This window comes from Schistocerca piceifrons, chromosome 5 (assembly GCF_021461385.2).
Source record: "Schistocerca piceifrons isolate TAMUIC-IGC-003096 chromosome 5, iqSchPice1.1, whole genome shotgun sequence".
Classification (NCBI taxonomy): domain Eukaryota; kingdom Metazoa; phylum Arthropoda; class Insecta; order Orthoptera; family Acrididae; genus Schistocerca; species Schistocerca piceifrons.
In genome coordinates, this window is record NC_060142.1 from 228,226,207 (window position 1) to 228,251,117 (window position 24,911).

The following is a 24,911-nucleotide window of genomic DNA, read 5'->3' on the forward strand; positions in this document are numbered from 1 at the left end:
ATTACATTGATATCTAGAGCATTTGAATTCTATCGATGCTAGTATCAAATTTACTGTGGAAGTAGTAAAAGAAGGTAACCTCCCCGTTTTGGATGTTGTCATTCACCATAAAGTTGATGGCACATTAAGACATGCCGTATATCGTAAACTTACACATACAAATCTATATCTACATGCCAGTAGCTGCCTTCACCCTTCACAGACCACGGGTGTCCTTAAGATCTTAGTGGATAGGGTGCACTGTGTATCTGATGAAGATAATTTGTAAGAACTCACATACCTCAAGAGCATTTTTAAAGTGAATGGATTTTATCCACGGCAAATTTGTAGAGCAGTCAATGTAAAACCTAGAACGCAGGTGTGTTATGGGGAAGAAGTGCGTTTTTGCCCTATGTGGGTGATCTTTCCTCAAAGATAGGCCATATTCTCAATTCTCAAGAAACACTGTAGTTAAGACGATCTTCTGGCCTCCCACAAAGATTGCAGCTCTACTTGGCCCTATGAATGACGATTTATTGTTTCATAAGGCAGGTGTGTATCAGATTCCTTGAGGAAATTGTGAGAAGTCACATATAGGTCAAACAACACGGACCGTTCATGAGAGATGTGTGGAACATTGAAGATATACACACCTATCACAGCTAGACAAGTCAGCTGTGCCTGAACATTAAATTGATACAGGGAATTTCATGAACTACAGTGATCTGAAGATTCTATGATCTACCTCTTCCTTTCAGGATTCTGTCTTCAAGGAAGCTATAGAGATTACATCAGCTAAAAATTTAATAAATAGTTATAATGGTTTTAATTTGGTCAAAACATAGAATCTGCCCCTTGGGATAATTAAACTGCAGAGAAATCATCATGGTGTCATTGCTGCCGAACATACATTGATAAGTGAATCAAACGTCTGTATGCCTGTAAACTTCTGGGTGGCCAAAGAATCAGAATAGATGTTGGTATAAAATTGGGTCTCCTCCTCCTGCAGGATCAAAGAATGATGATTGCCCAAGTCCTTTGGAATCCACAATGGACATGAACGGATGCAGGTGATCAGACAGGATGCTTACGTAGACGTCACCTGTCAGAGTTGCATGTAGACATATCAAATGCAGGACGGATGAATTACATTGATATCTTGAGCATTTGAATTCTATCGATGCTAGTATCAAATTTACTGTGGAAGTAGTAAAAGAAGGTAACCTCCCCGTCTTGGATGTTGTCATTCACCATAAAGTTGATGGCACATTAAGACATGCCGTATATCGTAAACTTACACATACAAATCTATATCTACGTGCCAGTAGCTGCCTTCACCCTTCACAGACCACAGGTGTCCTTAAGATCTTAGTGGATAGGGTGCATAGGGTACTCACAGGTGTGTACCACTGCGGAGGAGCATATAAGGCCGCACTTGGCACCTTGTTGTCAGTCTTGAAACTCACTCTGAGCATACCCGGACAATATGTGGCTGAAATATCAGTGGAAGAAATTTTGTTTGCATGGCTGCATGCCAAAAATTTAATAGACTACACTTATCTTGATTATCCTAGCAGTTTTTGTCATCAACATAAAATCCACTGAGTCTTCAAGGGATGAAAATGGTGATTCCAGTCTCTGCTTTGTTATATGTTGTGGAATTTGTAATGATAAATTGAGCTGGATGTGTTGGTTTGGGTTATTTTAAATACAAACATAGTAGCGGATCTAAATGATCACGAGGAAAGGAAATGAATGTGGGAATATCATTACTCAAAGTTGTATGCTGACTCTAGACGTGTTTTGCACAGCAATAGAAACATAATCAAATGTAATTTTGAGTAGGGATATGGAGCACTTTGCTTTAAAGCAGTGATAAAGACATAACAGAAGTGAAGTAATTCCTGCCACTCATGATGGCAAAAGGTGGCTGTGTCTTTTACAAACATGTTTTTCAGTGGGAACGATCCACTGTGTACACCCCCATCTGTGATGCGTACAGATGGTGCGTAAGCAGTGACATAACATTACGGGGGCAAGTGCAGTGTGGTGAGCACAGTAGCGCTTGCTGGACATTGGCATTTATGTCCTGGTGATGCCCCTTGAAGGTGTCATGATCACCTCAGAGAAAATGGACATACTACAGTGTAAACATTCAAGACAAGTGATGTGTAAATCTTAGACCTTAAGCTGAATTCAATGTGATCAGATGTGTTAACTGAGGTGTTTGAGTTTATAAGTTATTGATATTTGTAACATTCTTCCCAACTGATGTAAATAGTTGGAACAACACAAAAGGTTGTCATTGCAGACATATTCATCATTCAGTAGTTGGAAGTAGTGAGACACTCTCTTACATCATCACCCTGTCTTGATACAAAGTCAAGAGGAATAAATTCATGCACAGCCATGGTACAGAGCAATTGGACCTTGAGATCACAACTAGAAGGTGACCACATTGGAAGAGCAATAACAAAAGGTAACTTAAACCTCATAACATTGACAGATCTGCCAGGCAATGTTCCCTGCTCATAGTGTTACAGTCAAGTTGCTGTGCACACACAGGAGGAAACACAGCATAATAAACATTAGCTTATACTTCATTGCAGTCAAAAGATACAGCCATTTCTGTCACATATTTTCATACTTGCAAACAGACTAATTAAAACCTATGGGTCTGACATAGAACCTTGAAATTTGGTGAGAGGAAAGGTTTCATTGTGCAAGTATAGGAAAAATATCAGAAAATTGTTAATTTTAATTGTCTCTCATGAAAATCTTTTTCTTTTGTCTTTTGTTATCTGACTTCAAGCTTGAAATTAAAACATTTTCAAAGGTCTTGGAATGACTGGGGCTGATATCTTGCCAGTGTTGATGTCCAGAACAGGCAAAAATAATCGAAATCCTGAACTGCTGGAATGGATTAGCTGTCAGTATACATAATTAAGTTTGTATGGAACCCTTGATGTGTGTGTCCTACTTGCACCTGGTCAATTTTTAATATATTACCCATAAATCATCTTACTTGTTTAATGTGGACAATATATGACAATTTTTTTCTATTCCTTAAGTTATTTTCAGCAATTACATGATGTTACTTGAATAATATCTTATTCATTTTACTTCTACATTTAAGCTTACTCACAATTCTGTATTATATTTTGTATATCGTACATGTGTTTATTGTATGTCTTTGTTTGCAGTCCCACCCCATTCCACATCTTTCTGGTTTATCATAATCTGTATTCATGAAATGTGTAAAAAATAAATAAAATAAGATAAAAAAGAGCACATTGGTGACACCTCAAAAGTATTCTTCATCCCTCTTTGCACATAGTATGTCACCTTCTTACATGCAAATGACCTATGATTTACCAGTACTTGAGCAGACTGTTCTGTTCCAGTGATTTACATGTGATGTTCAGTTAAGCATAACAAATCTACTGATATATTATTCATTTACTTATCATCTTATGTAAGCTTCATAATGAAGGAGAACCTGTAATGATGTCAAACAAGAAAGTATGTTAACAGGCAGAAGCAGCTGCTGCATGCTACTTCAGTATACTGACAGCTAATTGTGAGGAGTGCTAATCTACCCACACTGATCATTATGGGAACTGTTCCTACATAAAAGGGCTATTCATTAATTAACTTCTGACTGCCTGTTAAAAAAAATGCATGAAATCTGTACTTACTTGTTGACATTACTTCTCCATACAGCTGCCACGTGAATAAAAATATTTGTCTTATAGTGACACCAGCTCCATTATTCCTCATCAAAGAATGGTACCATTTGGTGTTTCAGCCAGTTGCTGACAGCATCTTTCAGCTCATTGTCAGTCATGAAGTGTTTAAGAGCCAATTGGACCTTCATCTTGAGGAAGAAGTGAAAGTTGCTTGGTGTCAAGTTGGACAATAGGGATAAAAAGTCTGACTTTTTCCTTCTCTTGATTCACAGTAGGCAGGTACAAATTTTCAGGAAGGAGAATTGTTTCTTTGGTAACCATGTTGCACTGTGTGTTTAACTGACCTTCAAGTTTCACAACTTTCTCATAATGAACTCGTGATGCCACTGTAGTCTCACTGATTTCTATCATAAAATCTGTTGTCAAAGTTCCATTTGTCATCCCAAAAAACTGGAACCATCATTTTAAAGTTTAACAGAGTCTGCTTTAATTTTTTGGGCTTATTGGGAGAATGAAGATGCATTCACTTACTTTGAGAGTTCACATACTGCATCCATGTCTCATATTCAGTCACAATTCTGCAAATCAAGCATTGGAAAATCCAGGATGAAATGTAACAATATTATAAACAGGAAAGTTGCTACTCACCATATAGTGGAAACAGTGAGTCGGACATGGCACAACAAAGAGACTGCGACAAATTAGCTTTTGGCCAGCATGGCCTTCGTCAAAAATAGATAACCAACACAGGCACACACGAAAGCAACTCTCACACACACAACTGCAAGTCTCTGGTAACTGAAGCTATAATTCTGTTAAAATACCCCCCCCCCCCTCCCTCTTCACAGCAGTGACGGGGAATGTCAAGGCCCACATTTTAGACATTTTGGTACCCACCTTGCTCAAAAATTATGGTGACCTAAACTATCCATGCCAGTGTTAAAAAAGATTATCCTTGAAATCTGCAGCACATTAGAAATTTTGGGAATTGTGAACTGATGTCCCACACACAAAATTTTGGTAACATATTACATGAGTGTATCAATTACATCTGCATGTCTTTCTTGATTATTTTCATCATGTAAATCTGTGTGACCAGCCTTGAATTTTCTACATTACCCCCTCACAACTCAATCACACATAACCTGATCTCTAACAGACAATACAATTGACAGTGAATCTTGACAGCATTGATATGCTCACACAGTGATTAAAGCCACAGAGAGCTTCATCCTAAATTCAGACTTGATCTTAATCACAAATATTGACAGGAAGTATACAAATTGGCATGTAAGCATTAGACTTCCTTTGTCCCTGGGGAGCTTTGTGGAATATGTTCAGTTATTGGCTTCACACCATATGCTTACTACACACTTCTATAGAACAAATACCTTTTTTCACTTTGCTTCATTGTCTGAGATGATGGTGCTATAGGACAAGTGAAAGAATGCAAAGTAATCCCACCCGCATGTTAATATGACTACATTGTGAAAGAATTCTAAGCGACAAGGAAACAGGACTCAGACTGCTTGGTGAACTTGTCTATGCACAGGCAGCACCTCAATATATTATACACATCAATGCCACTTATGGATATCAACAATGTAGGAAAATACAGATTGATACCTACTGTATAGAAGACATGTTAAGTAGCAGACAGGCACAATTAAAAGACACTTACACCAAGCTTTTGACCACAGCCTTCATCAGTTAAAGAGGGACACACACGAACAAGCACACCTCAAGCACACATGACTGCCAACTCCAGCACCTCCCTTCTTTTAAACTTTATTTAGCCCTAACTATTTAATATTAAATGACCAAACACAGCTCAATATTTTCCCTCTTCTAAATTTCACTTACTCCTGGCAGTTTTCCAATACTTCCCACACTGTATGTTCCTTTCTATTCTTCCATTTTCCATGCATTTATTCATTTTATTGTGATTGTCTATGTACACCACACATACTATTGTTACAGCTGTCAATTTTATGTTTTACTCTGTTTCTGGAGACCTTCCACATGTAATATATCTTCAGACTATTCTTTAATAGTCTCATCACATACTAATTTTCTTTTATTGTGATTGTTAATTTAATTAAAATTATTATATAGGCCGTGTTTTTTGTGTATAGTTTAGATGTTCCTTCTTGTTTGTTCCCTTTAAATTTATTTACTATTTAATGTTAACCTCTTTAAATGCATTACCACTGTACTGTCAAAGATGACATTTACCCTGTGTTCATAGCTCATTCTTGATGTGTAATTTGTTTTTCACTGTTGTTCTTTGCTGTTAATAGGAAGTTAAATTTGATCATGGACTTGCAAGCCATTTGCTTCATAAGGGGTAAATTTGAATAAACATAGCTACCTGATGCGGTGAATGTAATGAAAACGTGAACCACTGACTACAATTCAAAGTAAAAAACAATTGTTTATTTCTCACTGTTTATTAAAAAATCTTCATTTACAGTTTGTATAAAGTCATAATTTACTACATATACTTTCTACTTAACATCTATAAATTTTACATCATTCACACATTATTGGGAGCATCACACATTCAAAAATTGCACCAGCTTTGTAGGTAATGGAAATCAAAAGCATACATTCATTTGAACATTATTCATACTAGAGCACTGGCAGTTGTAGTATTCATATCTGATTTACCATGTACTCTAAGATATGTAGAGAAATAAATGATTTTGACTCTTTTGATTCTTAGGGCTACAAATCCACATTAGAAATGAAAATGGCTTTACTGATTGCTGTATCAGTTTTAGCATTAAAATATAGTTTAACTGTTTATGGGATGACTTCACAAAACCTGAAGTAACTTACTATTTAAAACATGCTTTCATAATCTATTGCCAGTGTATACTTTTGTAGGTGACTTGCCAATGTTCAAAAAATTATGATTATGCCAAAGTTTCAAGTAGTTTTGAATTATGAGCAATTTTATGTAATGCTCAGGCAGCTCACTCTCCAGCAGGAGGATCATGAGGTAAAAATATATTTTGTCATAACAATGAACAATCATTGATCATTGCAAATGCATACACAATTAATATAAAATACTGTGATGTTTTGTAAGAGAGTCTCTTCATATATCACATTCAGACTTATAAATGTTCCTTTAAAACTGATTCCCTATTGCATGACAACATTTTTTTGTGGAGTAGTTTCTGGTCTACAACACAGTATTTGTTTGTCCCATATGACTATATTTCCAGGCATGCTCACTGAATTGTGCACCTGGAAAATCATGGCAGCTTCTTCTGTCTGTGCACACTTGCTAGTAGCTTCATAAAAGGCTGTCAATAGCATGAATAACGCCATTTGTTGTAGGTATGTTCTGTGTCACAACCAGAACAGAATTTACCTTTAGCTGACCTGGGGACAAGGGAACATAGTTAGACAGCTAATAAAAAATGAAAATCAGTAAAAGCATAACAATAAATATGAATATAAAAACTATAGAACAAAATATACAAACAGATAATACAAATTTTGCTAAAATATCACCATCCAGAAAGCTGATTTGTTAAGCAGTTTACTAGTAGCAGGTAATTAAGAGAAGATATGTGTACACCCAATGGTGATTGAAAAGATAAGTTTTCCACACAGCTCAGTCAATGAAGGGCTGTTAAATGAAATGAAAACACAAAAAGAAGTATCAAAGGGCAAAATAGCACTTTTATGGGTTTTGCTGAGGGAGAACGATTGATCTCTTTGTAATGAGTTTGTCATACTGTGATATTTTTCCTATCCCGGGCATACTGCCATGATAGAGGTGTGTACAAGAGGGCAGCAGACGAGAGGGAGAATAATAAGTAGCAAAGAGAAGGACTGGGGCTTATCACTGTTGAACACCATCTTGCTCACATAAGTACAACAAACAGTACAGCTTTGTCCACATTGCTGTCTCAACATTGGTCACTCCAATGGGCATGAACCTGTCAGTATCAACACTTAACAATTCTGATAAGTGTACCACTCTGATGTTTTCCATACTTCCGAAACCTCTAAAGCCTTTAAATGCAATCACTGGTGTATTGACTGACACGGTCTGGTGGTTTTGAACCAGTCTCACTTTAACCAGTCCTGGTGAGTGAAATATGGAGGTGTACACTGTTGTGTGACAGAGCAAACAGGCATCAAAGTAACATTTAATGAGTCATTGGACGTGGCACAATGCATTGTTGGATGCTCCATAGTAAGAACAATATGAATAGAAGCTGCTACTTCAAAGAGCTTGAGGTATTGTCCCTTCTTCAGGAACATCCAAATGCCTCGGATCAGCAGACCAGTGTCTGGCCACATGTGATGCAAGCCTTCTTTGAAAGGTGATAGGTAGCACTATTTTCCAAATCTTCACATTTGCCGCCTAGCCAGTCACCCACTGAACAGTCTAGGATGCGGTTGATCGTAAACACGTTCATCATGGTTCTCCATTAGCCACTACTTGTGCTTTGTGGTCTCATCTACACTACTATATAAAGACATGTCAATGTTAATTTTGTTACCAAAAATCTCAAAATTTACTTAACTGATTTACTTTAAATTTTTAAATGGTACTCTAATAAACCTCCAGACTATATGGTGTAAAAATATATGTATTTAAAACCTGTACAACTATATAAAGAAAGTTGATGTTTAATATTGTTACCAAAAAACCTCAAGAAGTAAATGACTGATTTACTTCAGGTTTTTGCACAATAATCTAAGAAATGTTTTGACAGATATAGGCTAAGTTTCAAAAAAATTTACATGGTATATAAAAAACATATACTATGAAATGGGGAATCTTAACAAAAATCTTGAAAATTTCTTGACCAATTGCTTCAAATTTTTAAATGATACTTTAATAAAAATTCATGTTACAGAGGAATATTGAAGACTAGATGGATTGATCACATAACTAATGAAAAGGTACTGGTTAGAATTGGGGAGACATGAAATTTGTGGCACAACATGACCAAAATAAGGGATCAATTATAGGGCACATTCTGAGACATCAAGGGATCATGAATTTAGTGTTGGAGGGAAGTGCAGGGGCTAAAAATTGTAGAGGAAGACCAAGAGACAAACACAGTAAGGAGATTCAGCATGATGTTGCTTGCAGTAGTTATTCGGAGATGATAAGGCTCACACAGGATAGAGTAGCATGGGAAACTGCATCAAACCAGTCTTTTGACTGAAGACCACAACAGTACCATTTTAATAAACATTTGGATGGACAAGGGCAATATATTTTTAATATATATAGTATAATATATAACAGATAAAAGTTGCTAGCAAAAATCTTGAAAAGTTCTTTACTGACGTATTTCAGATTTTTACATAATACTCTAAAAAACAATCAGATGGATATAGCCTATATATTTTTAAACAAAAATGTATAGGTTTTTTGTTAAAAATGACAGCGAGAAAGTAAATGCTGCATTGTGAAAATGTACAGTTTCATTTTCTTTCTCACAGTCAATGTTGACTATGATAGTAGCGCATTTAAACTACTAGACAAATTGCTTCTCCCATATACAGTATATTCTTTCTCCTTATACATAACTTTGAACAAAACTTCTATAGACAACTGTGTGCTGTTTTGTTTCTCACAGTCTCTTTTAACAAGAAAATTGTATTTATGGCTTATTGGCCTATGATCAGAATACTAATATAGAATCTGAATCATCTGAAACTTGGTATTCCTGCTTGTTTACGGATTAGAACTACATGAAATACTTTTATTGAAGCTATTATCCTCACAGATCTAGCAAAATGAGAGGTCTCTCATACGCCTTATGCCAACAATCCCAACTATTTATTTTAATCAACTTCAGTTCCAAATCATAGTTTCATTGGCAACAAAAATAAACAAAGCTCAATGTCCATCTGGCAGGGGGAGGGGAGATGGACAGAAAGGTTGGGATGAAATGAACAGATAGGGGAAGGACGAGATGGACAGGGATAGAAGGGGGAGGAGTTGGAGAGAGATATGGGGAGGAGGAGATGGACGTAGAGGGGGAGAAGAGAGTAGGTGATGGACAGAGAGGGGGGAGGCAGAAATAAACAAATATAGAGGAGGGGAGAAGATGAACAGAGAGAGGGGGGGAGAAGAACATTAGGATGTATATTCAATTGTGAAGCATTGCCAGCTTTACTAGTATACATATAAAGTGCATGGAGAGGGACCATTCTTGATTCTGGTTCATGATGTTTAGGGTTTTTGATTTCAGCATGTGTAGGATTCACACCACAATGATTTTGTACAATACTGTGATTTTAATCATTTTTGAGTTGTCATGCACTTGATATTTGGTATAAACTTCATTTTACATGCATGTATCATTTTTGGTGTTACAATTCTCACAAATGTTAGTGTATTTAAGAAGAGATGTTTTTACTTATGAATTATTTCTTTGCCCCTTGCCAAATACTTCCTGCAATGACAATATACTACAATATGCTAATACTCTTTCCAGGTAGAGCCAGTGTGTGTAAAGTGCTTCTGGTTTCACGATCACATATTGATGTAAATGGTCTTCCAGCCACAGAGACATTTGATGCAATGGGTTTAAAAGGCCACTAAAAACTGAGACCTATTGATGAATCTTGGTATAAACAAAAGCTGCCACTTACTGCTTACACAGTAGAAGTAACTGATACACACAAGGTTAAGGAGTTGTTAGAGTTTTGGAAATGTGACACAGACGTTTACAATCAACTCTTAGAGATTTATGATGCAAAGCCACTAAGAAAGCAACAATGTTCTTGACTAATGAGAGGAGCCCACCATAGGCAGCTCTCTGATACAGTAGAAACTTTGCAGGGTGAAAGAAAGGTGACAATAAGTGAACACCTGCTTTGTCTTAGTTGCCAACAGTCATTAGTTTCTGAGAAAATGACAGTCAAAGATTTTGATATTGTTTCATCAGTTTGCGCACATGGTATTAAACTAAGCTAGTTGGTGGCATAGTGGCTAGGAGCACATGTGACTGTTTTGCCTGCTTTTTATTTCTTTCTTGATTGTCCTCGGTGTCGATGTACTGGCTGAAAAAATAGGGGGTGGAAGTGCAACTACTGTCTACTGTAAATGATGTAGCCGACAGATGCACAGTTGCGTTTCACAGTCTTTTACATTCACTGTTCACAAGCTCCCAATAATACACAGTTACATATGCACTACTGTTTAAACTTTACGTAGGCCTAATTAATAGTTTGCAGGCAAACCTCCACATACTGCTACAATAGTTTACTACTGAACATCTACGAGCATTAAAAACCTAACCACAAAGTTCACTGTTCTTGAAGAATAAACAGATATGTATGGAGCAGACACTGCCATTGTTTTAACACACGGCCTAATTATGTAACACCTATTTCACAGTTAAATTTGTTGCTCTAGCCAACACAGGCTTCTCGTCTGAAACTTGGTAGTGGACTGACTGCCTCGGGACATTTTTTTTTTTTTTTTGACAAAAACTGAGGTCCTTATATATCCTCACAGTAATACGTACTTGAAACTACTCATTGTTCAATGTTAAATTTACAGAAATTACAATTGAAACATCACTCATTAAATTAACTGAATTCATCGAAAAATTCGTTCGTTTAAACTACAAGGTTTAGCCCGTATTATTTGTTTAAATGAAGAAATTAACGTATATCGTTATGTAAACAATACTTTTGACAGAACTGTTAATTACTTTGCAATTGTTTTGCTAATATGTTTTCGAATAGCGCCAAATAGATCCTTTAAGAATGCTATTGTTTCGTCTCTCAAATGGTTACAATTAGTAAAGAGTTTATATTTGTTTATACGTCAACAATAGAATTTAAGTTACGGAACAATTACTGATTTCACCCTATAACAAAAGATATTAACCAGTACTAGTCAAAATAAATGAGAAAGTCAATTACATACATAAAACTAAGCACAAAATTAGATCTGGTGTTAGATTCTTTAAAACTGAGGGCCAACCTTTCTCTTTTATGGAAATGCAGATTATATTCATTCACATATGTTAATGGTAATTATTTACAAGTGAAAAACTGAATTTAAGGAGGCAGATGGCGAAACAAGAGGGGAAGCAAAAAATATCCCAGCTTGCTACGTCACACACAGTTACGAATTTTTCCAATCCGTATATTGCGTTTCTTTGTTGTTGCAGAAATAAGTTTATGTGACATCAATACTTTTTGTGACATTGAGAAATGCAATGGTGTTATTGACAAAAGAAAAATGCATTTCCATTCTTATTAAAAATAGATTTTATCATCGCTAATCTTATATAACTATTGCCTATAAAATCAAAAGTAATTGAAAATGAAAAACCTGTCAATACTAGTATATCAATGTTTGCTTTAATTTTTTACTTTCACACTTCGGGAGAACCTATGTATTCTCCAGGGTGATGTGTGTCACAAAAATATTCAAAGCATAGAAATTCAGAGCACTACAAGCATCGTGTAAAGCACATACACCAAAGTCAGATTTTGTTGTCAATATTATTGTAAAAAGCAACCTCATTAACATTCCTAAACACCTTGTGCTCTAGTGATAATTTCACAGCAAGCAATGCATATCTAAGCATTCTCTTGAAAGATGGATCCTGCAATTGAAAATGGTACCCCTTATGGAGCAAGTGGCAGGAAAGGACACCAGGTGCACTCAGTTATATCTTAGAGCCTCATTCAAATGCTGAAGGGGCTATTCTGGCAGCCATTGATGGATCGGGATGCAACTAACTGCATATTGTAACACACTTCGGAATAAATGATGCTGGGCTCTGAGGTCACACTTGGATCATTCCAACGACTGGTAGAGAAGACTCAGAAGGCGAGACTTGAGCATGGAATTTCAGCGAAGCTCACAATTTGCAGCATTGTCATCAGAATTGATTGTGACCCTTTGATTCTGAGTTGAGTGTCACTTGTCAGACACGTATATAGATGTATCAGGGGCCCCATATCACATCAACTGCACACGCCCCACACCACTACAGAGCCTCCATCAGCTTGAACAATCCCCTGCTGACATGCAGGGTCCATCGATTCATGAGGCTGTCACCATACCCATACACATCCATCCGTTCGATACAATTTGAAACGAGACTCATCTGATCTGGCATCATGTTTCCAGTCATCAACAGTCCAATGTTGGAGTTGATGGTCCCAGGTGAGGTATAAAGCTGTGTGTCATGCAGTCATCAAGTGTACACGAGTGGGCCTTCTGCTCCAAAAGCCCATATCAATGATGTTTTGTTGAATGGTTCACACACTGATATTTGATGATTGCCCAGCATTGAAACCTGCAGCAATTTGCGGAAGGGTTGCACTTTTGTCATGTTGAATGGTTCTCTTCAGTCGTCATTGGTCCCATTCTTGCAGGATTTTTTTTCCACCCTCCATGATGTCGGAGATTTGATGTTTTATCGGTACACTCGAGAAAGTAGGGACTTAATTGTTACCTCGGAGATGCTGTGTCCCACTCACTTAAGTCTAGATACCCTGCCATTGTAGCAACAGCAACCGATCTAACAATTTGGCCACACTCTAGTTGTCTTATATAGTCATTTCCGACTGCAGTGCCATTTTCTGTTTGTTTACATAACTCTGTATTTGAATACGCATGCCTATACCAGTTTCTTTGGCGTTTCAGTGTAAAATTACTTGATAGTGGATGTCTGTCACTTGGCGCTACAGTGTTGCCACGGTATACCATTTGGTTAAAGCCAATATGAAGACATCGCGGATCACTTCAAAAGTGCTGAAATGCTGTTCATGTAACATGGAGCGATGTTGGAAGCTACTGCCTTCAGGTATGGTGGAAGCATGAGGTACTCTGTCTATAGCTGATTTTAAATGACCAGTGATTGAATTGCGGCAGAGAACGCGTTTTATAGCCCTGAATTTACGCTCGTGTCCTAACCTAAACACAACATCTGCGGCAGAACTATTAATCACGCTCGCTTTGCTCACAGCGATTAAAGCTGACCTGTACAAGCAAACTCAAGAAAAGATTCAGGTTCAGTGCTAAAAGTGAGGTGACATATGAGTTTTGCTACCCAAGGTGACGTGATACTGACTGATGAGCAGTCCTGGGTGGAACTCAGTTACAGGCAGATTCCAAACGAAAAAAGAATGACTGGAAGAAAAATAAGAGCAAAGGAAAGAGTCAATACGATGGCGAAAAAGATGTGACAAAAGACTGGAAATTAAAAATTAAAAAAAATACATGGAAACCAGTTATCGGTAAGTGAAAATAATAATAATTAGAGTCATGTTGATTAAGGTTAAAAAAAAAACAAAAAAAACAACTATCACCTGACAGGATTTGAACTCACGAGTTTCTGCCTCTTGAACTGTTATGTTATTACCGCTCTACGAAAGTGTGTTGGTAACTAATGTTATATTTACTTATCTATAAAAGCAGTGGCAACAATCATTTACCGCCTTCGGTTTTACATGTCCTATGAAGTTTACCTACTATAACCTGATTTCTGTGATGACATTGATTGAATATGTGAAGCTGAGCCGCATCTAATGCGAAAGACTCCAGTAATCTTCAGCCAGTAGTGTGTTCGAAATGTGCGTTATTTCGTTGCCTCATTTTATGTGTGTTGTTTTGGGTGTGTTTATCATGTGTGATGAAATAACAAATAAAAGGGCCAGACCCAGTATTCAGGATCCAAACACAACATGAATAAAAGCCAGACAAAGAATTGAAATTGAACTGTTTGTTGTGGAGTTTTGGCGACGGCAAATAGTTCGGGAGTGACGCTGAGCGCTGTCACTGGAAGGAAACACATCCCACATGTGAAATGACAACTATCAATTTAATCAGACTATAGTTACTAAACAATAAGTAGTGTGTTTCTGTCTTGCTGCAGGCAAACTGTTTTCTTTCGCCATTTGTAGAACGTTGTAGGACTTCATTATTAAACTAGTGGAAATATTTTCTGTAATATTCGACATTATGTAAGTATAAGTGCACTCCCTCTCAGGAGTGAGTTTGTGCGATTTTGTGTAGTTTTTATAAGGTGTGACTGGACATGGAACTTTCTTTCTTGCCTTATAACACGTTAGTGGATATTGAAGCTTTTATTTATTTATAAGACAGACAGGACAACATGAGCAGCACATGGGAAAGGGAGACAACCTGCGTGTTAATAGGGCTAACTTAGGAATACCCGAACTAGTGAAGAGGGTCGACAATCCTTTTAGAATGGGAAGAGTTACCCCAAAATATAATACCATACCACATAAGCGAATGAAAATAAGCAAAGTAGACTAATTTTCGTGTAGAACGATCACTCATTTCAGATACCGTTCGAATAGTAAAAATAACAGCATTGTCTTTGAACAAGATCCTGAATGTGGGCTTTCCACGACAGTTTACTATCTATCCTAGAAATTTGAACTGTTCAGTTTCACTAATCATATGCCCATTCTGTGAAATTAAAATGTCAGGTTTTGTTGAATTGTGTGTTAGAAACTGTAAAAACTGAGTCTTACTGTGATTTAGCGTTAGTTTATTTTCTACAAGCCATGAACTTGTGTCATGAACTGCACTATATGAAACCGAGCCAATATTGCACACAACATCCTTTACTAGCAAGCTAGTGTCATCAGCAAAAAGAAATATTTTAGAGTTACCCGTAATACTAGAGGGCATATCATATACATAAATAAGGAACAGGAGTGGCCCAGCACTGATCCCTGGGGCACTCCCAACTTAACCGTACCCCACCCAGACCCCACATCACAGCCATTATCAACACTGTGTAAAATGACCTCTTGCTGTCTGTTGCTAAAGTAAGAGGTGAACCATTTGTGAGCTAATCCCCGTGGTCCGTAATGGTCCAACTTCTGGAGCAATATTTTGTGATCAACAGAATCAAATGCCTTAGATAAATCAAAAAACATGCCTAGCGCTCGAAACCTTTAGTTTAACCCATCCAGTACCTCACAGAGAAAAGAGAATATAACATTTTCAGTTGTTAAAACGACTTCTAAAGCTGAACCGTACATTTGATAGTAAATCATGAGATATAAAATGATCAATTATCCTTACATACACAAATTTTCAATAACTTTAGCAAACACTGATGGCACAGAAATAGGTCTAAAATTGTCTGTATTATCCCTTCTCCCTTTCTATAAAGTGGCTTTACTACTGAGTAATTTAATCCTTCAGGAAACTGACCATTCCTAAAGGAAAAATTACAAATATGCCTAAATAAAGGGCCAACATGAGCAGCACAGTACTTTAATATTCTGCTAGGCACTCCATCATATCCATGAGAGTCCTTAGTCTTCATTGATTTAATTATTGACTCAATCTCCCCCTTGTCTGTATCACAGAGGAGTACTTTGGTCATCAATCTCAGAAAAGCATTTGCCAAGAGGGTTATATGATTCCCTGTAGGAACTAAATTTTTATTTAATTCACCACAATGCTCAGAAAATGATTGTTAAATACTGTACATAATCTGATTATCAATAACAGAAATACTTTTTACTACAGACTGACTTTATATTGTCGACCTTGTGCTGCTGACCAGACACTTCCTTCACAACAGACCATATGGTTCCAATTTCATCCTGTGAATTAGCTGTTCTATTTGCATACCACATACTCTTTGTCTTCCTAATAACATTTTTTAGCAACTTACAGTGTTGTTTGTAATGGGATACTGCAGCTTGATTGTGACTACTTTTAAAATTTTAATATAATTTCCGCTTTGTTCTACATGATATGCTTACCCCACTAGTCAGCCACCTAGGCTGCCTTTTACTGCTAGTACCACGTTTAGAACGTTCTAAGTGAAAGAAACTCTCAAAGAGCATGAGAAATGTGTTAAGGAAAGTATTGTATTTATCATCTATGTTATCAGCACTATAAACATACTGCCACTCTTGTTCCTTGATGAGGTTTAAAAAACTCTCTATTGCTGTTGGATGAACTTTCCTACATAGTTTGTAATTATATGTGACATTTGTTTGAGTACAAAAATCTTTTAATGTTAAAATTTCCGCATCGTGGCCAGAAAGGCCATTCACCCCTTTACTAACAGAATGACTATCTAGTAATAAAGAATGAATATAAATATTGTCTATGGCTGTGCTACTGTTCCCCTGCGCCCTAGTTGGAAATAGCACTGTCTGCATCAGATCATATGAATTTAGGAGATCTACCAACATACTTTTTCTTGCACCATCATATAAAAAATTAAGATTGAAGTCACCACGTATAACTAATTTCTGGTACTTCCTATAATGTGACTCAAGAATCCTCTCTAGCTTCAGCAGAAATGCTCTGAAATCAGAGTTAGGGGGCCTATAAACAACAACAATTAGCAGTTTAGTTTCACTATATTCAAATGCCCCTGCACAACATTCAAATGTCTGATCAGTGGAGTGTCGTGTTACGTCTACGCACTCAATTGGAATACTGTCTTTTTACGTACTTAGTCACTCCCCCACCCCACAAGGAACTCCTCGAAAAACAGCCAGCTAATCTGTATCCTGGTAAAGGAAGCATCTGAATTGTCAAACTATTTACGTGGTGCTCCTATATATCAATAATTTCAGAGTCAACATCTATAAGCAGTTCATTAACTTTATCTCTAATACTTCTTATATTTTAATGAAATATGCTAATTCCTTCCATACTTGGAAACATGACGTCCTCTGAAGGTGAGCCCTTGGTTAGAGGGACTTCCTTTAAGCAAGTATACCCATCAGCTGACTTCAATCTAAAAATGGTGCAGCTCTAACACCATCTACTACAGGAATTTTTCCATGAGTGATCCCACCACCACCCACCACACTGTCACCTACAAGCTTTGCCAGCCTCCACTTCCCATACCTACTGAGGTGCAGGTCGTGCCTAGTGAAACCCGATCTAATGATAGACTCAACAGGCACCATGGAAATGTGATCCATGCTCTCTGCCATGAGTGCCTTCCCAGCCCCATGTTAACGTGCCTAACAGCAGCATTTAGATGAGGCCGATCACGACACTGAAGCAGTTGCACGAAATGCACATTAGAGCTACCAGTTTGAGTAGCTATCTTTACCAGGCCACCACCTACATCATATTTCCCGTCCCTATCAAGGCTGTTTTCTGCTCCACCCACTATCAGTACCTGATCCTCCCACACTGTAACCCACTACTCACAAACCTACGACAGAGCCCACACTTCTCGCTCTTGGTAAAATTTTGCTGCTTCCTAAGTTCAGTTACACCAGTAAAACTACATATAGAACTAACAATAGCGGTCTCGAAATTCTCTGTCTAATAAGAAAGCAGCTACTTGTATTAATACTACTAAACTCCAACTAATACCAATACCAACAAAACTTCAAAAAATTAGTAGCTAAAACCAAAAAGTGTAGCGGCCACTGGAACACTCAACGAAGTTAAAACCCTGAATGAAAATTTACTGAAATATTTCACTAGAAACAATAAGATACGCTAGCTAAAAACTAAAGCACGACATTTTCTAAATGACTTCAGCGTACAGAAAACTCTAAAAACACAGCAAGCGAACGTTTCCAAACGTTTATTAAATCGTTATTTCACCACAAGCAGCGCAAAAGACTGCTAAAAACTATTAAATTTAATATCTGTATAACAGCGCACAAATAACTTTGTCAGTACTTAGCTTTATAACCGCTACAGCTGCAACTGAACGCCGCAAAATGTATGAGGAAGATTCTTAGAAAGACATTAACAACCGTCTTGAACCTTGCTTGGAATGCAATGATTTACCACTAGAGTCTCATTTTTTCATCATGCTGACATATGAGAAATTCTCCCAATTCGTTGGAAAAATAAGGTTACTAAAATCCTGGATATTCAAAGCCTCTATGAAAGATTTCAACATCTACATCTACATGATTACTCTGCAATTCACATTTAAGTGCTTGGCAGAGGGTTCATCGAACCACAATCATACTCTCTCTCTACCATTCCACTTCCGAACAGTGCGTGGGAAAAACGAACACCTAAACCTTTCTGTTCGAGCTCTGATTTCTCTTATTTTATTTTGATGATCATTCCTAGCTATGTACGTTGGGCTCAACAAAATATTTTCGCATTCGGAAGAGAAAGTTAGCGACTGAAATTTCGTAAATAGATCTCGCCGCGACGAAAAACGTCTTTGCTTTAATGACTTCCATCCCAACTCGCGTATCATATCTGCCACACACTCTCCCCTATTACGTGATAATACAAAACGAGCTGCCCTTTTTTGCAACCTTTCAATGTCCACCGTCAATCCCACCTGGTAAGGATCCCACACCGCGCAGCAATATTCTAACAGAGGACGAACGAGTGTAGTGTAAGCTGTCTCTTTAGTGGACTTGTTGCATCTTCTAAGTGTCCTGCCAATGAATCGCAACCTTTGGCTCGCCTTCCCCCCAATATTATCTATGTGGTCTTTCCAACTGAAGTTGTTCGTAATTTTAACACCCAGGTACTTAGTTGAATTGATAGCCTTGAGAATTGTACTATTTATCGAGTAATCGAATTCCAACGGATTTCTTTTGGAACTCATGTTTATCACCTCACACATTTCGTTATTTAGCGTCAACTGCCGCCTGCCACACCATACGGCAATCTTTTCTAAATCGCTTTGCAACTGATACTGGTCTTCGGATGACTTTACTAGACGGTAAATTACAGCATCATCTGCGAACAACCTAAGAGAACTGCTCAGATTGTCACCCAGGTCATTTATATAGATCGGGAACAGCAGAGGCTCCAGGACGCTTCCCTGGGGAACACCTGATATCACTTCAATTTTACTCGGTGATTTGCCGTCTATTACTACGAACTGCGACGTTCCTGACAGGAAATCACGAATCCAGTCGCACAACTGAGACGATACCCCATAGGCCCGCAGCTTGATTAGAAGTCGCTTGTGAGGAACGGTGTCAAAAGCTTTCCGGGAATCTAGAAATACGTCATTGACATAGCATAACTGGACCAGGATTCACAGGAGTTCTCTGTCACAAGGAAAAATTCTTTGCCCCCCTTGCTTTTGTATAACTGGGGTTTAGAAGACACCATTCGGTTCAGTTGGCGCATCTTTATGATTATGATGTTGATGAAGATTATGCTGGCTTATATGCATTTGGTCCCACAGCTGAATTTACTGTTACCGTATTTTCTAAGCCTCTTGAAAAAGAGGAGGAACATCCCATCCTTTAACATGTTCAAACATCGTTCAGTAACTTGCATTAAAAAGTTAGGGTATTATACTCCACATATGTGGAGGTACCATATTGTTGTAATTCAGCCGTTAACAAAATTTCTTCATTCACTAGGGTTACAGCAGAAGACCTGCTCTTTGGGCTGGACACCAGTCAACAGCTCGCGTAGATTTCGCTACTGACTTGCATTTTCTGGCGTCCCTGGTAAGTACCACACGTCACGTGTGTTAAGAGACTGTAAACAGAAACTCTTTTCTAAACTTGTCCATTCCAACTTTCTCCACGGGAGACCAATGTCATCGATTCTATTACGTTTAGTTCCGAAGAGAACACGGAAAGTTATTACGAAACAGGTGAAAGTCCAGGGTACATTCACTTAGATGTTCCCTTTCACGGTCGTTCGGCGGGTCTTGTGAATTATTTCCGAAGCTTTGTGGAGCGTGTCGTACTGGTGAAAGCATTTGTATCTGATGATAAATCCGGTTTCCAAGAAGTACAGAGCTTGTTTGCCGATTGCATACGAAGGTTCTGCCTAGCTCATCCTATTACTAGGAATACTTCCACAGCCGATAGACGAAAGCATCACTTTTCTTTCACGAAAGATGAATATTTACCTTCATCTTATAAAAGATCAAGTGAATTACATAACTTTATATCACTCCGTATTCTGATGAATGAAAATGTGTATTTGTAACATAATCTCTAATGCTTATACTAGCCCTAATAGAAACAACGAACAATATATAGCGCAGTTGTCAGCATACAGGACTCGCATTCTGGAGGACGACGATTTAAATCCGCGTCCGGCCATCCAAATTTAGGTTCTCCGTGTTTTCCCCAAACCCCTCCAGGCAAATACCTGGGCGGTTCCTGTGAAAGGTCACTACCGATTTCCTTCCCCATATGTCGAAACTTGTGCTCCGCCTCTATAGACCTCGATGTCGACGGGGAAAGTTAAACTCTAGTCTTCCTTCCTTCCCAATAGAAATGAAGACTCTGATGTTGATTCTGTAGCTCATAACAAGAAACGCTGCAAACTATTGAAGGTAGTAATATCGATAGCAAATCAAATGCATTGCAATGGAATAGAGTCACATCAAGTAACGAAACAAAGACAATATTGGATGTAGTGAAGGAGGAGACTGATAGAACCAGAGATAAAGAGGGACAGACACCATTAAGAGTAAATGATACAATGAAATCAAATGCGTGCGTTGTTTTAAAACTTTAGCAAGCGTTCCCAACAATTTTTGATAAGGTGGGGTTGTCTGGTTCAATAGATGCTGCCATGGAATCAGCAATTACAAACAACTTCATCGATATGAATATGATCCTCACTAGACCAGTAGGAGTAATATCTACCATAAAATCTTTAAAATCAAAAATTTCTAATGTTTGCATTAAAAATCCTCGAAGTTAATTTGAGTGTGTGCTTCTGAGCATAGAAACTTAATAAGTTATTTAGTTAATCAGTTAGTCACAGTTCGTATTGTAAAGAATTCTGATGCTGAGAAGGCTACCTATACATATAGTGTGGATGTACTTGATTCATTAGAAAATAAAGTAAAGGCTGCAGGTATATTTCGTGACCTGTCAAACACATGTGATTGTGTGAACCACAATATCCTTTTCAGTAAATTAAGATATCACGGTGCAACAGGAAATGCTGCAAAATATTCAGATCGTGCCTCCCTGACAGGAAAAAGAAAGGGTGTCAGTAGGAAGTAGACCTGTTGTTAGCCGTCAAGCGTCGTACAACTGGGATCTAATTACAGGTCGTGTCCCAGAAGGTTCCATCTCAGGGCCCTTGCATTTTTTTTTTTTTTTTGAGTGTATGAATGAGTTTTCAACAGTAACACTGCCAAGTTTGTTTTCGTGTCAGATGATCCAAACACCGGAATAAAAGCTAATTAGCGGGAGTACAGCTCGCTGCGTCCGTGGCATCCCATAAGCCACACTGCCCGCTGTTTCGTTCTAAATGTTGAGCAACTCAGGAAGCATGGCTGTTGAGGCAGAATAGTCGTTAGCCAGTGACCTCTGTGGAACCTGCCGCACCGCACTTGTACAATGCTTATCCTGGCAAGCGGGCTCTGTCTAGGTCGACATCTGTCACCATAGCTGCTCTTGGAACGCCTATGGAGATTATTAATTTCTCATGTACTGCTTTCAATGGATCGGGTGGACTGCTGGTGACCACTCTTACCGCACCAAACAAGAGATCCCATGAAGGTAGCTCTCTTGAGCTTGCTCCTCAAAAATTTAGGATCAGTAACGGTAACAGGACACTGGCGAATCAAAATACTTTTGTGACTGCTAAGGTGCTCCATTCTACATTCAGAAAGGTGTTGATGGTGTTACGAATGGTTTGGAGTCAATAAAGAGGCTTTGTAGTGGTACATTATGGATTGAAACTTTTTAAATCAACGGCATTGAGAAAATACCCCATTGTTGCCGAACTGCATAGGACCCTAAATTCCAGCTGTGGAATGGTGTCATGCAGAGAACTCATGGATGAAGACACTTGTCTTTTAAAAGGAATGGGCTGTCGAAGGCATTACGGAAGTTCAGAAAGGGATGACGAGAGTGAATGGAAACTCGAATAATTATCAACATTCATTTTGACCTTCAATTCGCAAGTCTTACCCAGTCATATTAAGGCTGGTTTATTATACTTAACTGTTCGCCCGTATTTTCCAAATCCATTGCTATGTTTAAAGTGCCAAAGATTTGGTCACATTACTGCTGCATGTAATGGTCATGCTACTTGTAGGATCTGCGGCCAAGGAGTACATGAGCCAGGTGTAGAAAGCACGTCTTCACCAGTATGTGTTAACTGCTTCAACTTACATCCAGTTTGGACCTGCGTGGCCCGCCACCAGGACAAAGAAGAAATTCAAGAAGTTATATGACGTGTACCTTATGCAGCCCCCCCCCCCCCCCCCCCCATGAACCATGGACCTTGCCGTTGGTGGGGAGGCTTGCGTGCCTCAACGGTACAGATAGCCATACCGTAGGTGCAACCACAACGGAGGGGTATCTGCTGAGAGGCCAGACAAACGTGTGGTTCCTGAAGAGGGGCAGCAGCTTTTTCAGTAGTTGCAACTGCAACAGTCTGGATAGTTGACTGATCTGGCCTTGTAACATTAACCAAAATGGCCTTGCTGGTCTGGTACTGCCAACGGCTGAAAGCAAGGGGAAACTACAGCCGTAATTTTTCCCGAGGGCATGTAGCTTTACTGTACGATTAAATGATGATGGCGTCCTCTTGTGTAAAATATTCCGGAGGTAAAATAGTCCCCAATTCGGATCTCCGGGCGGGGACTACTCAAGAGGACGTTGTTATCAGGAGAAAGAAAACTGGCGTTCTACGGATCGGAGCGTGGAATGTCAGATCCCTTAATCGGGCAGGTAGGTTAGAAAATTTAAAAAGGGAAATGGATAGGTTAAAGTTAGATATAGTGGGAATTAGTGAAGTTCGGAGGCAGGAGGAACAGGACTTCTGGTCAGGTGAGTACAGGATTATAAATACAAAATCAAATAGGGATAATGCAGGAGTAGGTTTAATAATGAATAAAAAAATAGGTGTACGGGTAAGCTACTACAAACAGCACAGTGAACGCATTATTGTGGCCAAGATAGATACGAAGCCCACACCTACTACAGTAGTACAAGTCTATATGCCAACTAGCTCTGCAGATGGCGAAAAAATTGATGAAATGTATGATGAGCTAAAAGAAATTATTCAGGTAGTGAAGGGAGACGAAAATTTAATAGTCATGGGTGACTGGAATTCATCAGTAGGAAAAGGGAGAGAAGGAAACATAGTAGGTGAATATGGATTGGGGATAAGAAATGAAAGAGGAAGCCGCCTGGTAGAATTTTGCGCAGAGCATAACTTAATCATAGCTAATACTTGGTTTAAGAATCATAAAAGAAGGCTGTATACGTGGAAGAACCCTGGAGATACTAAAAGGTATCAGATAGATTATATAATGGTAAGACAGAGATTTAGGAACCAGGTTTTAAATTGTAAGACATTTCCAGGGGCAGATGTGGACTCTGACCACAATCTATTGGTTATGAACTGTAGATTAAAACTGAAGAAACTGCAAAAAGGTGGGAATTTAAGGAGATGGGACCTGGATAAACTGAAAGAACCAGAGATTGTACAGAGTTTCAGGGAGAGCATAAGAGAACAATTGACAAGAATGGGGGAAAGAAATACAGTAGAAGAAGAATGGGTAGCTTTGAGGGATGAAATAGTGAAGGCAGCACAGGATCAAATAGGTAAAAAGACGAGGGCTAGTAGAAACCCTTGGGTAACAGAAGAAATATTGAATTTAATTGATGAAAGGAGAAAATGTAAAAATGCAGTAAATGAAGCAGGCAAAAAGGAATACAAACGTCTCAAAAATGATATTGACAGGAAGTGCAAAATGGCTACGCAGGGATGGCTAGAGGACAAATGTAAGGATGTAGAGGCTTATCTCACTAGGGGTAAGATAGATACTGCCTACAGGAAAATTAAAGAGACCTTGGGAGAAAGGTGAACCACTTGCATGAATATCAAGAGCTTTGATGGAAACCCAGTTCTAAGCAAAGAAGGGAAAGCAGAAAGGTGGAAGGAGTATATAGAGGGCCTATACAAGGGCGATGTACTTGAGGACAATATTATGGAAATGGAAGAGGATGTAGATGACAGAGCACTGAAAGACCTGAGTCGAAACAAGGCCCCCGGAGTAGACAACATTCCATTGGAACTACTGACGGCCTTGGGAGAGCCAGTCCTGACAAAACTCTACCATCTGGTGAGCAAGATGTATGAGACAGGCGAAATACCCTCAGACTTCAAGAAGAATATGATAATCCCAATCCCAAAGAAAGCAGGTGTTTACGGATGTGAAAATTACCGAACTGTCAGTTTAATAAGTCACAGCTGCAAAATACTAACGCGAATTATTTACAGACGAATGGAAAAACTGATAGAAGCCGACCTCAGGGAAGATCAGTTTGGATTCC

The 24,911-nt window shown here is 38.4% G+C and overlaps 1 protein-coding gene across 1 annotated transcript in view; it reads right to left on the reverse strand.

Moving 5' to 3' along the window:
• Window positions 1–6,105: 6,105 nt before the first annotated feature.
• The window catches only part of LOC124797939 (proteoglycan 4), a 314,898-nt gene continuing 296,092 nt past the window's right edge, over window positions 6,106–24,911 (reverse strand). Inside the window, exon 7 of the mRNA XM_047261076.1 lies at window positions 6,106–7,061. Within this exon, the coding sequence (XP_047117032.1) occupies window positions 6,973–7,061 (89 nt within the window). The 3' untranslated portion in view covers window positions 6,106–6,972. The remainder of the gene's footprint in view (window positions 7,062–24,911) is intronic.